This window comes from Mustelus asterias, chromosome 4, assembly GCF_964213995.1.
Source record: "Mustelus asterias chromosome 4, sMusAst1.hap1.1, whole genome shotgun sequence".
NCBI classification, from domain to species: Eukaryota; Metazoa; Chordata; class Chondrichthyes; order Carcharhiniformes; family Triakidae; genus Mustelus; species Mustelus asterias.
Genome location: NC_135804.1, coordinates 52,240,875 through 52,257,970, shown reverse-complemented (window position 1 = coordinate 52,257,970; position 17,096 = coordinate 52,240,875). Strand labels below are relative to the sequence as shown.

The window sequence follows — 17,096 nt, the reverse complement described above, 5'->3', positions numbered from 1 at the left end:
TTTCCAATATTTTCCTGTTTCTACAGTTGCCTAGCCCCAAACTCTGGAATTTCCTCCCTACGGCTCTCCATGTGTCTATTTCATTTCCATGGTTTAAGGCACTTCTCAAAACCTACCACTTTGACCAAGGTTTTGGTCATTAATCCAATAGCGAGGATCCTCCGCCCCTCAAATGGAATGATCTCCTGGTCCCGCCACTGTCAATGGGGTTTCTCATTTTTCACACCCTCCACCGCCGAGATCCTGTTAGCGGCACAGCCGGAAAATCCACCCATTGTCTCATTATGCCCCTTTGGTGTCATATTTTGTTTCCTGAGTGATGAAAGACGTTTCATTATGAATATAAGTTGTTGTTGTATCACATTCCTGTTCTGCGTTGCCTGTCAGCCGAAACCATTCCTTGTCTTCATACAGGAGCATTTTTTTTTTCTGTGGTATCTAAGGATGGCTGGGGCCATATCTTTTCAGGGTTAAGTAGCCAGAGTTGGCAGCAGTGATGTTAAAAGTATTTGTTTTGAAAAGCTCTGGTCTCCCACTGCCTCCTCCACTTTGCTGACATTTCCATTGCAGTCAGTGTGGTGTTAGAATACAGTAGAGACCAAGGAAAGAGATGACCCAAACAATACAAATATTTTACCAGTCATTTGCCCGCAACAGCACTGGTCTGGGGCTGATATTAAAAATATGCTTGCAATGGAGGACTTGCTGTGACCTGTTCAGAATTTCTACCCTTGGTGTTTTGTTGGGTTTGTGTGAGTTCCTTTGTTCTCCCGTTAACACTCTCCCTTTCGCTTGCAGACTCGAAGGAAATGGGAAGAAACCAGAACCTCCTTGCTCGCGGATTCTCAGGTAATCCCTTGCTTTGTCCTATCGGGGTGGTGATTTAATTCGCAATGCAGAAAAATGAACATTATCTCTTGTTTTCAAAGTCTCAAGGAGTGTAACCTGACCAAAAGCAGTGTGGAAAAACTGTTCAAGATTCTCGAACACTGCAAAGACCTGACTGAGCTGGAGTAAGTACAATGAATTCAGTAAAAGATTCTGGAATTAAAAATCTACTGATGACCGTGAAACCATTGCCGATTGTCGGAAAAACCCATCTGGTTCATTAATGTCCTTTAAGGAAGGAAATCTGCTGTCCTTACCTGGTCTGGCCTACATGTGACTCCAAAGCCACAGCAATGTGGTTGACTCTCAACTGTCCTCCAAGGGCAACTCGGGATGGACAATAAATGCTGGCCAACCAGTGAAGCCCATGAATGAATTTAAAAAGTCTTAACCAGAAATCTGTCTGAATACCCGCAGCACAATGTTAGATTGATCCAGCTTACCCCAACATATAATCGTTAGCACCGATTTATATGCTTATCTGTCTGAGGGATCCTGTGTATGCGTAGCCCTGTTTGCTTCAGTCTATGCAAAGACTTCATTTTAAGATATTTTTCCTTCTGCACAATTACATTTAAATGCTAGACTCTAGGGGTTAACTAACACTGCTAAACTGAACAATTGTAGCTAAACTTGACTACAGGTAGAATCGGAAGGCATGATAGGTTAGCTAAAAATGACTGCATTCCTGAAGGGTAAACAATGCAGGCAAACAACAGTTTCCCATAACAGCAGCTGCGAAGATTGATTTTTTTAGTCAGAGATAGCATGCGAAAAACACTACCAATAATGAGATAAGGGTTAAAATATATTTTGGTTTTAGAGTGTGCGTGTTCAGCTCTGTTCAGTTCCGTTCTCAGATTCCGCTCATTACAGTACATGTCTTTTTTGTAAAGCTCCTGGCCGAGAGGCCAGTCTCCAAGTTTGCATTTTTGCTTCTGCCATGTTAATTCTTTAAGTTATTTTCCATAAAAGAAAACCATTTTAAAACTTGTACCAGTGCTGTCCTCTCGTCTCTTCAAATGAATGAATGGACCCAACAATGTCATTATGGGGAGTGGGTGTCTTTGAACTGGCTTACCAAATACAACCGTAAACGTTCTTTGCGATATCTAACGGTTGTGTGTCCAATTGAAATGGTGTAGAGAGCAGAATAGATGATCAGTTGGTGCTCGTGTGTGACCAGGCAAAATGCCAGCATTGAATCTAAAAGTTTGCCCTCAATCTCCCCCAGGAAGTCAAACTTCAAGGAAGTATTAAAAATATCTTAACTAAATGCTGATGTGAAGTATGTAGTCCTCCCATGTGAAGTAATGTCAGTTTTATTCATCATTCTTCAGCCTGTCCTGCAACTTACTTGGGGATGAAGAACTGCAGTGTCTGCGGGATTTCTTACCAAAGCCGCACGTTTTAAAACTAATCGAGTGAGTATCTACATTTATCATGCTGAAGACAATCCTAAAAATAAAGAATATTTTCATATAGGATTAAACCCTTTAAACCATTTTCCTTTCCCTCTGCAAGTCTGAGTGATTCTCATTCAGATTCCATCTATTGAAATGTGATGGAACAAAGATCACTGAAATAGTCTTTCTGCTCAGTTTTAGATGTAAGGAGAATTCTGGGTCAAGAGTCTGAATTTCTATAAAGGCTGATTAATATGCCTTGACTTTAATTGAGATTCTGTACTAACGTCTCTTGTTCTTTTCGAATTGATGCTCAATGCTTTGTCGGCTAGAAAGTTCTGTTTCCCAAATATTGCCTTAAAGCCAGTGTCTACTTTAGAAGTCAAATGAAACTGTTTTTGATTAAACTGAGGCAGATCCTCATCTTGTCTCTCGGACATAAAACTGGTTTAGTAGATCACCCCCTCCACTGTAAATGCTGTGCCCTGTCAGTCCTGCCAACAGTAGATGCTGCTTACCATGCACCCAGTCCAATGTAGGCTCAGACCTTTGTAAACCCAGCCCTCCTGTAGACCATGCCCTCCTGTAGGCCCAGCTTCTGCTGTAGGTCCAGTCTTCTGCTGTAGGTCCAGTCTTCTGTAGGCTATGTCTTCCTGTAGACCCAACTCCCCCTTTAGCCATGTCTTCCTATAGGCCCGGCCCTACTGTAGGCCATGTCTTCCTGTAGATCCTGACCTCCAGTAGTCCGAGTCCTCCTTGCCCCCCTTTAGGCCATGCCTTCCTGTAGGTCCAGTCCCCCCACTTTAGGCCATATCCTCCTGTAACTCAGCCCTTCTGTAGATGCAGCCAATGGTAAATACTGCTCTCATAGGCCCTGCTCACTCTGAGCACCAGGCGCTGCCTGCTGTAGCCCTCTGCTTCCATAGGCCCAGCCCTCTGTATGCACAGCCCACTGTAGACCCTGCCTACAGTAACTGCCGTCTACTGTGGACACAATCCACTGTAGACCCTGATGCTGTGGGTCAGCCCTCTGTAGATGATGGAAATGAAAGTAGGATGGGTCATCTGCAACATCAGTTTTACACCAGAGGGAAAATAAAAATCTACCCAAATGTTTGCTCCCTGATCATCCCAACCAGCATCGTGGGAAAGGCCAGCCAATGGTTCAGCTACTTACCAAATGTTGCAACTGGCGTTAGTGAGTGCTGTAAATTATTACTCCCAGTACGACAAGCAGGATTTCCAGAGGGAAAGTGCGGAGAATACTAACTATGTATTTTTGCAGTTTTGGATTTGGATTAGCTGTGTAGTGTATCAGCTTCTCTTCCTTGGTAGTCATGTGCAGTAAAATAGCATCACTTTGCTGAACCCTGTGCTTTATGTCTGATCCGGTTCCTTAGCATTAGCAACAACAGAATCTCGCCCGATGGTGCTCTGTGTCTGGTGGAATCTCTCAATACCTGCAGCAACGTGGTGATGGTTGAAGTCAGGTAAGAACACACTTATCATTCTTTCAATTTGTTCTGCGGGCTGGGCTGAATGAAAGGGTCACTCTCTTTTAGGACCTGGTAATATATTGGAGCAATTCAGAAATGCCACAGTTTGCTCAGGATATCTCGATATTTGATTACAATATGGCTTCTGGGATGTCATGGTCCAGGCAGCATGAGTGTGGGACAGTCTGGTTGGGCCAACGTTCTTGCCTGTCATTTTTACGGTGGGATTTTTCCGTCCCGCTATGCTAATCGAATAGAATCGCGGGGCGAGAAATATGAGGGAGAGGCAAAAAATTGTTTTTATATGTTTCTAAATATGTATAATGTAGAAAGGCATTAATATGTAGATCTACAGAAATCTGGCTTTCAGTTTGAGGAAAGGTCAGGTGAAGTGCATAGGAACAGGTAACAATAAATGTATGTCCAGTATAAAAGGGCGCTATTTAATGAGGCTAAAGGAACTTTGGTTAAACTCAACTCCGCGGGATGCACATGCTATTAAAGTGGCAACATAAAAGGGCCCTATTTCCCACTGATCCTACAGGAACACAGTTGAGTGCTCCCTCTCAGGAGCCGACTGGTAAAGAGCAAGAAGGAACAGGAATTGATCATTACTCTTCCAAAGGCATCAGATTGGTGCAAAGCAAAGACCGCGGTCTATCTGCGGGGCCTTAGTCTACAAGTGAGAGCAAATTAAAATGTACAGATGAATTGACCTTCCAATTGGTCCTCTAGCTTAATCGAGAGCCCACCTGTCATCTTTAATTGGATAGGAAACCTGTCTCCATCCCTGGCCAACATCCCAACTAGTGACTGTTCCTGCCCCGGGAACAGCTTCAGGACCCTGAAACAGTCCTGCTTCCTGCCCTTTAAGTCATGAAGAAACCTTCAAGTGACTGAACTCAGTTTCCTCCATGAAAAGCATGAGGAGGGACTTGATACAGATCACCAAAACCGTGAAATGTAAAAAGTAAACAATGAGCCAAACACTAGAGAGCACAGGAACAGGAGTGGGCCCTTCAGCCCATCGAGCCTGCTCCGCCATTTAATACGATCAAACACTAGCCCCACAACTCTTTACCTTATTGTTAATCAGAAATCTATCAATCTCGGCCTTAAACACTCTCAATGACAGCTTTCACAGCCCCCTGGGGTCGAGAATTCCAAACCCTCTGAACACAATTAGAAAACGTATAAGTTGAGGGCAAGATTGGAAAACACTGGAAATACCCAAAAAGTTAATGAGTATGTGGAAAAGGAAAGGGCAATTATAGTTTAGCACTGAGATCCTTCATTCATAACTGAATTGTGGGATAGGTTTCTCTACAAACGTTCCCTTTGTGAGGTACTAATCACCCCTCAGTACACTCTTAGCATTTTCTGTTCTTTTGCTTGGCTCTTCTGAGCTATTCTTAAAAGGCCATGTTTTAAAGTTTATTTGTTATTGTCACAGGTAGGCTTACGTTAACACTGCAATGAAGTTACTGTGAAAATCCCCTAGTCGCCACACTCCGGCGCCTGTTCGGGTACATTGAGGGAGAATTTAGCATGGCCAATGCACCTACCCAGCACGTCTTTGTGTGGGAGGAAACCGGAGCACCCGGAGGAAACCCACACAGATACAGGGAGAAAATGCAAACTCCATACAGACAGTGACCCAAGCTATTGCTCGGCTTTTAATTTAAACACCTTGCAAGCATTCCAGTTTAATCTTAGAAACCCTACAGCACAGAAAGAGGCCATTCGGCCCATCGAGTCTGCACCAACCACAATCCCACCCAGGCCCTACCCCCATATCCCTACATATTTACCCACTAATCCCTCTAACCTACACATCCCAGGACACTAAGGGCAATTTTAGCATGGCCAATCAACCTAACCTGCACATCTTTGGACTGTGGGAGGAAACCGGAGCACCCGGAGGAAACCCACGCAGACACGAGGAGGATGTGCAAACTCCACACAGACCGTGACCCAAGCCGGGAATCGAACCCAGGTCCCTGGAGCTGTGAAGCAGCAGTGCTAACCACTGTGCTACCGTGCTGCCCTTCTGAGACAACAAAAAAGAACAGGAATCAACTTTAATTCATTTAACTATTTCTTTATTTAACACTTCAGGTACCAATTCAAACTTAAACAGTTGCAACTCATTAACTCCTTTACTGAACTTTAACTCTCAACTGAACATAAACTTTAACTGAACATTAACTTTAACTGAACATTAACTTTAATTATTGAACTGAAAATATAAACTACCAAGTTTAGGAAAACCTTGGCCAAAAATTATCGTCGATGTAGAATCTATCTTCTTCTCAGAGGAAAATGCCTTCGGGGTACATGTCTTACGATGGTTAATCTCTACAAAGCTGTCATTGGCAAACAAAGGACTGCAGTGTCTTTTATCCACAAATCCAGACAATTCTGTGTCATCTAGCCAACTCTGTAACCAGAAACTGATCACAAGGTCGAACATCCAATTAAATTACTTGTGACAATGCCATTGCGCTTACTTCACATGACGTGTACCACACATAACAGCAATAAAATTTGAGGCCACAATGTCTGTTCGAATGGAAACAACTTCCCTTATTTAGTCAACACAGGAAGTTTCAGATCACAGTTCCCAGACCAGCTACCTGACTCAGCAACTTGACGATCTGCATCTGGTTTTAATTATAAGTTGACCAAAAATTCCAGCATGCTTAACTCTCAGCCAGAATAGCCATTTTAAAGCCAGTATTGCCATATTGTTGTTAAATCATTGTTGTAGTCATTCTTCCTCCATCTTTGGGAATCAAACCCGGGTCCCTGGCACTGTGGGGCAGTGGTGCTAACCACCATATGGTCAAAACTCACTGATATTCCCCATGCATTAATGTTGATTGATCTTCAAGAAGTTAATTTGCCATGAAATATTGCACTGGAACTGCAATTAAATTTAGCTCTGAAATTCCAATGAATATAGATATAATGGGGTATTCAGCAGAGCTTATATCATGTAAACTCTGGACAGGATTTTCCGGCCATGCTTGCCCCAATAGCAGAAATTCCCACCTGAGGCCTTTGCATGGTCCTGTCCCGCCCGCTACAATTCCCGTGGCAGGTGGGATGGGGAAAATTCCGCCCTGTGTCTCACTGAGACATGGCAGTGGATTCACCATATAGTGAGTCAGCCTCGGATTTAAAAACTACTGCTGAAATTCTACCAGCCTGCCCGCCCGCCATGGAATCAGAGCGGGCGAAGGGCGGATAATGGAAATGTCTGTTGACTTCGGGAGGGATTTTCCGGTCTCGGGTCAAGCAAGGCCGTAAAACCCGCCCAACATAACTAGGTGAGGTGTCTGAAAGACCAGAGGACAGGAAAGATTTGCTCAATCCATTAAAAATCCATACCTTCGAGGTAATTCAGTCTGTCAGAACTCTGTACAATAAAGAAATGGGCATCCAATTGGATCATCAGGTACTAAACATGGATCAAATTCTGCCAGGGTTTGGGTGGTATCTGTCTGAGGTCCACTGTTATAGTATTTATTTTTATCCAATTTAGCAGCAGAGCCTTTTTAACATGTTCTCATTTGTTTGCACAGCTTGTCTTCACATGGACGATCCTTTATCAAGTTTGCGAAGAGATGTGAAAGGAAAGTGTGCAGGTGAGTGAGTTCTTTGACTGTGTTTTTTTTCACATCACATTTGTAGATTCTAAATGATTATGGCCAGAATTTTACCAGCGGGGCGGGCAAGGCTCGCAGAACGGCATTCTCCATTGGCCTCAGGCGGGGTGGTGGTAAAATTCCGGCATAGATCTTCAACCAGCACAGAGCCTCGCCAAATGAGATTGAACTGAACTGGATTTGGATCTTTAGACTCAGTCGATTGGATTTTTCGACCGTTCCTGCCGGCGGAGTCTTCCGATTCCGCTAACAGTAACCCCCCCCCAACATCTGACCCTGGCAGTGGAGTGTGCGAACAGCCGGAAGCCCCATTGACAGCGATGGGACTGGAAGATCCCACCACCAGCCAATGGTGGACCAACCTGGCTACTTCAATACATGCCAAGGGGTGGGGCAATCCCGCCCAGTATGCCTAAGACACAAACCACTATGTGGCTAGTTGGAACTTCAAATACGACTGATTGCTTTTCTGATTAGTAAATAACTAATGAGTAATAGACACTGGGTGGGAGAGGGGTGGATTTTCCACACCTGCCGTGGTGTGTTTCTCGATTGGCCGGTGCCAGGAGCTTTGCCAATGGGTTTTCCCATTGATACCACCCCTCACTGCCGGGAAACCCACGGTGGGGGGACCAGAAGTTCCCGCAGGCAGGAAGGGACAGGTAATCACCTCACTGTTTTTTGGGAACGTGATCTTAATACTCACATATATATTTTTTTGTTTTCAAATGTCCTTTTAATGCTTTGTGCACTTGGTGGTAAAATTGTAAGGCAAATAAGCAGAATGTGCGAGTTTTCTTTGCCATCGTGAACACTTTGTCTCCTTGGTTCCCAACTGGCGATGAATGTTGTAAACTAATGTAAACATGTGATGCACATTGGTCTGAATTGTGTGAGTACATTACCATGTTTCCTACCACAATAAGTGAAAGGTTTACGCTGCGATCACACTTGTGGCAAGATGGTTTTGTTTGGCTCTGCACGTTTCCATCAGAAATTCACTGCACACATGCCAGCGTCCTCACCAAAATGGCGGTTCACAAATGTACGCAAGGGTCATGCATGCCACTTGGAACCTCTAAGCGCTCAAAAAAGAGCACAATGGATCTGAATTTTGCGTGCACTCTAACAGTACATTTCATAATCAATACATTTCATAATTTGGGATCATGTTAATGAAATGACTTACTTCACTGTCTCCATCTACCTTTGTTTAAATTAATTTTGTCCATTTTATCTGAATTACTAGTTTTTCACCTCGGATTTTTACTCTCTTGCCAGCTTTCAATTCACGTTATTTTATGATTCCTGTTATTTCTTGATTGCTACCTTTCCTGCTTAATTTCCTTTGTAACTTGACACTTGCTGTTTTGTTAATATGGACTGGACTAGAACTTTATTGTCCATGCAAAAGTGGAAATTTGTCCTTGGTTTCACCTTCGGTGTAACATATGATCATACAGCCAATAGTTTAAAAACAGTGAATATGTCATGTATACCTACATTCATACATTGGTGTATATATGACAGACATCCAGACCATGCAAAATAACATACTCTGTCATTACAGCACTTACTGCAGAATAATATTCTGCAGGATCAGTAACCTTTCAAAGATTGGTCAGGTTTTACACGTTCTAGGGACTAGTGAATGCAGGATTCGTTTTGATAATATTGCTGTGAATTATTTTCTTCGTGGGTTGTTTACAGTGTGAAGGAATGTAACTTCAAAGAGAAAGAGCTGGTGAAATTCTTCTCCATCATTGAATGCTGCACCCATCTGACAGAACTGAAGTAAGTAAAATTTCCCTCTTAAGATGTTACCTTATTTGAGTGGTGCTCAAGTATGGCCTTGTAGATGACCCCTTGCAACTCACATCGCACTACAACAAACCATGATTAGACCTGTTGCAATATTGTATCTCTCATACCAAAAACAATGGCAGACGGGTATTTCATATATTAATGTTTACCAATATTAATGTATATTAATTGTGTTTAATGGTATGATGGTTGTGGCATTAACTGTGAATTAATTTGAGCCTTCTATAAATCGACACAGGCTAAAACTGTAGTTGTTAGGTTAGGAAGCGTATGTTCGCAATGTGTAACTCTATAAAAGTGTGTAAAGATTGGCTCCTGTTCTATCTGGCTTTCTGGAATAGAACATGGTGGCAGAGGATGATTACCTAAAGGTGAAGTTTAGAAGCAAAGAAAGAAAATTGACAGAAAGATGCAATCTTAGTAGTCATTGTGAAAAATGGCAAAAAAAAGCAAGTGTAAGTTGTTGGAGGACGATTGCCCTCCGAGTATTAACCACATGACTAATGGAGAATCAAGTGGATGTGTGGACATGGATTAAGTACCTACCAAAGAGGAAACTGGGTCTGGTCTTGGTTGTTCATCACCGAATTGAAATCACAATGCAAGCTGCCCATCAGTTAGATAGTGATGAAGGTTTGGACCCTCTATTAGAGTCCTTGAATTAAGTTTATAAGAAAGGTGATCTGTTAAATACCTATGAGACGTGATCGGAATTTGATAGATTTTGGCAAACAGATGGTCATTTCATGGAAGAATTTAACAGATTGTATAAAACCTTCAATTTTGGTACTACTGGATTGCTGCTACTATTTAAATTGCTGGATTGTGTGAAGGTGTCTGGTATGCCTCCTGGTTCTACCTGGTGTACGGTTTTTGGAGAGGGAGAATCTGTTGGATCAAATGTCTGCTGCCTTGAACATTTTCCTGGGGAAACCATCATTTCTTGCCGCTTTAGTGGAAAAAATATGCCATTCAGGAGTGACGCAAAGAATAGAGGATTCCCAGATTTCAAAATTGTCCAGATACTAGATATTGCCATCCTTGCAATGGAAGGGTTGAAGGCAGGCAGAATGCAGATGAAAGCACCTTTATTCAGAAATTCAGATAAGGGCAACCAGCTTTGCCCCAAATTGGGCTTATGCTGAGAAAGTTTACGCAGATGGTTTATGTAAGGCTGAAGCAAGGCCATTTGCTTTTGAAAAGTGACGGGGTGATGCAATTAGTAGAGTGGACTCTCCCATAGCTGGGAAAGTAACCTTGAAAATATGTTTTAGCTCCTTTAGCTACATATCCAGGGGATCAATCGATATAGAAGCTGTGTTTCTGCAAGGTGACTAAATAGGCAGATGCAGCAGGAAAACTATGGAAACCAAACAAATTTGTCTATAGCCTGAAATGTTGCTTCTAGGATATAGTTTGTTTCGGTGAGATCTGTTTTATTGAAATTAGGTTCCATTCAGCTCAGATGCTGCAATGTTTTATTGGTATCATAAAGGAAAACATCCAGACATTTTCATGATGCATGTTGATGATTTCTAATGGGCTGCCCCATGATATGCATTAAAGTAGAGTAGAATTTAAAATTTGGAGTCAGGTTTGTTTAAGTACATTGGATAAGATACTAAGCAGTGTAGAATAACTTTAAATCAACATTCCTGTTCAGAGAGTGTTACTCCAACTCCAGTTAACTGTACAAAGTCATTACAAAAAGATGATGTTACATCTAAAGAAGAGATAGCGATCTTGATTGGTTGATTGAACTGGTTGGACACTCAGATAAGGGTAGATGCTAGTTTTGATGTATCGTAAGTACTACAATGATCCTTGCCCGAATTTGACTTGTTTTAAGGGCAAATAAGATATTTTTAAAAATTGTCCTCCTGGCCTATATCTGGAGGAACACATGCTTAAGTTCCCATTCTTAGGTAACCCGAAGAACATGAAACTCATCATTTTTAGTGACGCTTCATATGCTAAACTTCCTGATGGACATTGGTCATGAGTGAAAATGGGAAATATTGTCCTTTCTAGCTTGGGAAGCTAAGAAAATAGCTGCATGCACAGTGGCTGTTGTGGAGACGGAGGCGATGGGATTCTGTTTGTCAAATGTTTTCAGTGTGATTTCTGTGCAAAGGGTAAATTGAAGATGGTTGCTGAAATTTTACTGCCTAGCCCGCCCGAGGCTCATAATATCCTGCCCGAGGCCAACGGAGAATGCCGGAATCGGGGCGTGCCAGTAAAATTCCGGCAGGTGTATCCATTGAGTGTTATGTGAGATAATATATACTCTATAAAAAGCAATGGTTTTGGTGGTTTGAGACAAATGCGGAAGAGAAAAAGAATCTCTGAAATTAAATAGGTGGATACAAGTCACCAGCTGTCTGATTGCTTTACAAAACAAAGCACAAATACAAAGCAATTGTTCGGAGTCCGACTGAAGGGATATCTTGTCAGGCTTTGTACACGGTATGGAGGTCGTTGATTTAATTTACTTAGAAACTTTTGTTATGCACATTAATTCTATTTTTTATTTAAAATGAAAGAAAGTAATCTATTTAACTGTATGCATGTGATAGGAATGAACTGGGATTCATTTGAGCTCTTGTGAATAGACGCAGATTAAAATGGTGGTAGTTGGGTTGGGAGGTGTATGCGAGCAACGTGTAACGCTGTAAATAAATAGAAAAGTGTGAGAAGATTGGTCCCAGTTCTACACTTCAGCAACTGGCTTTCTGGAGTATAATAATGGGTGGTTTGATGACTGGGAAGGCAAATCTGCATAGCAAACTGGGTGCACATGATTCAGTGCCATTGAGCTTGTGATATTCTATGTGATATTATAGTGATGGGTGACAAAAATGGATAAATTATAGAATCCTACAGTGCAGAAGAAGGCCATTCAGCCCATCGAGTCTGTACTGACCACAATCCCACCCAGGCCCTATTTCCGTAACCCCACTTATTTACCCTGTTAATTCCCCTAGCACGAGGTTCAATTTAACATGGCCAATCAACCTAACCAGCACACCTGTGGACTGTGGGAGGAAACTGAAGCACCCGGGGGAAACCCATGCAGACACGGGGAGAATGTGCAAACTCCACACAGACAATAACCCGAGGTTGGAATTGAGCCCAGGCCCCTTGCGCTGTGAGGCAGCAGTGCTAACCATGCCACCCAAGGGCTACAGGTTCATCAGAATGTTATTTATGGAGAAGACTGGGCTGTCTAAACTCCATAATAATATTGAAAAGGCCACAATTTAGTTGGATTCTGCCACTGTAATTAGTTCGAACACTCAATGGGCCGAATGGCCTCATTCTGCACTGTAGGGATTCTATGATTCAGAGGTGGTTCAGAACAGCAGATCCTTTCAGCTCTGAGGCCTGTTTGTGAACCAGACAAATAGGATCTAAGTTACATTTCTGTGAAGGTGAACAGCCTAGAAAAATGGACAAAATACATACTCCAGGGATTATGCTGTAACAGCTATAGACAGAGCAGACTTCATAGATGTGCCGTTCAGTCGATTCTTCTAGTCTTCCTTTGTAACTCAGTGACCAGATATTGCAGGTGTAATCTGTACTGTTTCCAAGAATTGCTGGGCCCGATTCTCCCTTCCTGATGTGCACGTTTTTTCGTGCGTCGGGTTGGGAGATACGCATGTCGGCCATTTCATGCAGGATTTATGCATGTGTTCCCGACACATGCGCGTCTCCCACAGCCGGAGAGACGCGCAGTCGGGATCGCGCTGGAAACCGGTGGGAAGACAGGGTAAGTGATTTTAATCTGTTTTTCATGTATTTTAAATGTCATTATCGGGCCCAGGACTGAATTCTCTGGGCCTGATAGCATCACCCACCCTGCCAGGAGTATTTCACTTTGGCGGGGTTTAGACTAACTCCCCACGTTTGGGGAACTAGTGGGAGACCCTGCTGGAGTGAAGGGGGGTAATCAGGGCCCCACAGGGTGTCAGGTGGCGGGGGGGTGCCTCCTGGGCATGGGCACCCTGGCAATGCCAGCCTGTGCACCCTGGCACTGCCCAATGGGCAAAGTGCCCATGCCCGGGGGCACCTTAGTACTGCCCACTGGGCATTGGGTAGTGCCAAGGGGATGGGCCAAGGGGCGGGGCCTATTGGGTGCAGGGTCTAGGGGACGATTGGGGGGCCCGCTACCACTTTACAGATAAGATCAGTCAAAGCTGGAGGGATGCCAGTGATCAGGGTGGGCTGAGGGGGGGGGGAGGGGGGGGAGGGAGGGGGGGGAGGGAGGGGGGGGAGGGGGGGGGAGGGGGGGTGATCTGGCGGGGGGGGGGGGTTGGAGATTGCGGTGCTCCTGGCAGCAAACTGCAGTCTGACAGTTCAGGGCCACTGCGCATGCACAGAGTTCCAGAACTGTCAGATTCCAACGTGAACAGGCCCCGCCCCCCCGAGCTTTTAATGATATTCACGATTGTGACCTCTGCATTGCACAGAGTGTGGGAGATTCGGGTCTGAACTACCAACCGAAAAAGCAATCATGAATTACACCATTTTTCTCGCCAATTCAGCACTTCGCATTTTGTGGGGAGAATCGGGCCCGCTGTTCCCAAGAATTGAATGTGTTTCTGGCCACAGTACTCCACATGTAATCTGTCTTGAGTCTGTGCGGTGAACTATGATCTCCTTTGACTGATGTCATGTTATTTGAATGTGGTTGTAAGTCACCTTGTAATCGAGAGGAGCAGTTATGAATGCAGTTTGTTAATCACTAGGAAATGTTTAGAAATGCTTGAAATGCTGCCAAACTGAACTGTCATGTTTTATTGTAGCCTGGCCGGCAACATGATGGGGGATGAGGGCCTGCGAAATCTGGTCAAAGTCATGGACAAACTCAAAGGCTTGAAGGAACTCAAGTGAGTCAAGCACTAATCAAGCAAATGTACAGTATAATCCCTGCAAGGAGCTTGGAAAACCTGACCAAGTCTCATCAATGGGACAGGAGACCTGTTTTTATTTACTTGGCAAGCACTGATTCTGTTGATGCACTTGAAGCTGCCACTTAGGAAAACAGGAGTAGGCCATTCTGCCCCTTGGACCTCTCCTGCCAGTTAGATAATGACTGACCTGTACCTTAATTTCATTTACCCTCCTTAGCTCCATATCCTATGATATTCTTACTTAACAAACATTTATCCATTTTAATCTTGAAGGCTCTGTTTTTCCCTGTGCTTCTGAATTGGAGGAGAATTCAACAGTGCTATTGCTGTTCTATGAACAGTGCTTTCTGAACTGCTAACGTTTGGGGAGGGGGGGGATTGCAGCGGACAGAGAAGACATTGTACTTTTAAAAAGAACGTACCTGTGATGTTAAAAGTGTTGTCTGGTGAAATATCCTAGAAAAATGGGCACAATTGTATGCCCACCTTCCAACCCCACAGGGGCAAGTGTGGAGGCGATGGGCTGGGTGCTTGTGACTGGCTGGGAGGGGATGGAGTGGAGACCTTCCCGAGTGCCCCAAACAAACTCCAGACAGGAAGGGTAGAGAGCAGTCTTCTCACTCGGAGGCCATTTGAGGCCCTTAAATGGCTACCACAGTTAAGACTTTACCAATGGCCAGTGGGCAACTCGCGATGTGGGGAGACCACACAGCCTGCCTAGTGGGAAGGGATGTCCTTGTGTTCAGGCACTCTGTACACGATCGAGGGACTTGTTACCAAGAGGGTGGTGGAACAGAACATTTGATGGCACCACTCTGCCCTTTCTATTGAACACCCCCTCACCCCTCTTGGCAGTGCCTCTCTCCCTGGTAATCAAGGCCCACCCCACCTATCTCTCTTACAGTGATTCAGCTTTACTACCTGGCATAGGCCCATGTAGTACCGGCAATTCCCACTGCTCCCAGTGGCGCTGTCGGTTATGTAGAGCTGCTGACCTCTAATTGGCCAGCAGTATCGGGGGTGGGATTTCTGCCCTGTCCGGGGCTTAATTCAACAGGAGGTCCAATGCTGCTCAGGCAAGTGTCTGATTCTTCCAAAATTGCATCGGGCCTCCTGAAATCCTTCAACATGGGGTATCTCACCAGTTGTCCAGCCAGTGGGTGTGAATCCTGCCTGAAACAGTAAATTCCTCCAATATCTTTGCTACAAATTTATTTAAAGCTTTCAGTCATAACTCCACCCCCTCCAAAAATCCATAATTCAAAAGATAAAGCCTGTTGGAACATAGATTATGTGCCCAGTTACAACATGGTGAGCTTAGAGATTTATACCGACAACAATTTGTCAGCATCGTCTTTAAGTATTAATCAGAGATTGATTGAAGTTGCCCAGTATAATAAAAGGTGACCATATCATTCTCCTGGACAAGCAGCAATCTTCCCATTGTAACTTTAGTGACAGACGGGCAGAAACCTCAGGAAAATGGCATAGCCTGGCCATCATCAGATATCCCTGCTGGCAGAGCTGCTGGTTTCCAGTGGGACAGCTGGAGACCAGAGGGACTTCCATGGAATTTAAGAGCCAGTGCTTTCAAGATGTGACGCTGTAAACAACCAGATGAGAGCTCATCGCAGAGCCAGCTTAAAGAACAAAACCAAAATTACAGCCATTGTGGTTAATCGCTGTTGGGACAAGGGATAATCCTCCAACTCCTGGGAAATATGGAATTTAGCTTTTTTATTCGTTCATGGGGCATGGGTGTCACTGGCATTTATTGCCGATCCCTAATTGGCTTGCTAGGCCATTTCTGAGGGCATTTAAGAGTCGGCCACATTGCTGTGGGTCTGGAGTCACATGTAGGCCAGACCGGGTAAGGATGGCAGATTTCCTTCCCTAAAGGGCGTTAGTGAACCAGATGGGTTTTTACGACAATCAACAATGGTCATCATTAGACTTTAAATTCCAGATTTTTATTTGGATTCAAATGTCACCACGGTGGTATTCGAACTCAGGTCCCCAGAGCATTACCCTGGGTCTCTGGATTACTAGTCTGGTGACATAACCACTGTGCCACTGCCTCTCCTAACTTTATTGTTGTTTTATTTTCCAGCCTGCAAAATAATGGAATTTCTCTTGTTGCTGTGAAAGATCTCTTAGTGGCATTAAAGAATTGCCCCAAAGCATTCACGGTCAGGTAAGCAACTTCACTGAAAGGAATGATGCAGTGTTCCTTGTCTTCAAGTTGTTCCACTTTCCAACCCCTTTTCCCAAAGGCTCTGCCTTTGCTGTTGTTAGCTTTGAATACTGCTTAACGACTCTGTCTTCTGGTATTTTGACTTCGTTTTCAAGGCTCCTGCATGTGAATTATTTTGTCCTTTTTTATCTTTTATACACCGGTGCGTTGAAAATTCCAACAAAGATTGAAGGAATTTCAATTCAAGTCCCCCAATTGAGTCTGGGGGCAGGATTTTCCCTGCGGTATTCTGAACCCACTGTTAAGATTCGAATGGGAGACAATTCTGTATGAAACGGTCACTCCATGTAGGCCTCTGAGCCTGCCTAGCAGCTGCGTTGGCAGCCAGGAGGCTGCCTCCAGGTAACCCCAATCCTGGCCCCTGCTATCTGCAGAGACCTGGAGGCTGAGTGGAAAATCCCACTCACCTTCTTTCACTAGACCTTTGATGACCTCAGTCACGTAGCCCTGCTGTCCCTCCCCACTCCATTCCGCCTCTGAGACCACCGCCTGAGTGCAAGAAGGAGCCAGCGAACCAGCACCCCAGCACTTGGCATTTTTGTGTGCCTTCTCACCTCTATTCCCAACCCTTATGCAGGTGAAAAATCCTCCCCTTTGGTCACCTGAGAATCTGTAGTGTTTAAATTAAAATGCAGGTGACA

The 17,096-nt window shown here is 44.1% G+C and overlaps 1 protein-coding gene across 2 annotated transcripts in view; it reads left to right on the top strand.

The window, feature by feature from the left end:
* Window positions 1-17,096, top strand: part of nlrc5 (NLR family, CARD domain containing 5) — a 191,942-nt gene that overhangs the window by 114,256 nt on the left and 60,590 nt on the right. For both annotated transcript variants that reach the window (XM_078211022.1, XM_078211023.1), the window contains 8 exons: window positions 799-849; window positions 930-1,013; window positions 2,229-2,312; window positions 3,695-3,784; window positions 7,378-7,440; window positions 9,172-9,255; window positions 14,094-14,177; window positions 16,312-16,395. In XM_078211022.1, the coding sequence (XP_078067148.1) occupies window positions 799-849; window positions 930-1,013; window positions 2,229-2,312; window positions 3,695-3,784; window positions 7,378-7,440; window positions 9,172-9,255; window positions 14,094-14,177; window positions 16,312-16,395 (624 nt within the window). The remainder of the gene's footprint in view (window positions 1-798; window positions 850-929; window positions 1,014-2,228; window positions 2,313-3,694; window positions 3,785-7,377; window positions 7,441-9,171; window positions 9,256-14,093; window positions 14,178-16,311; window positions 16,396-17,096) is intronic.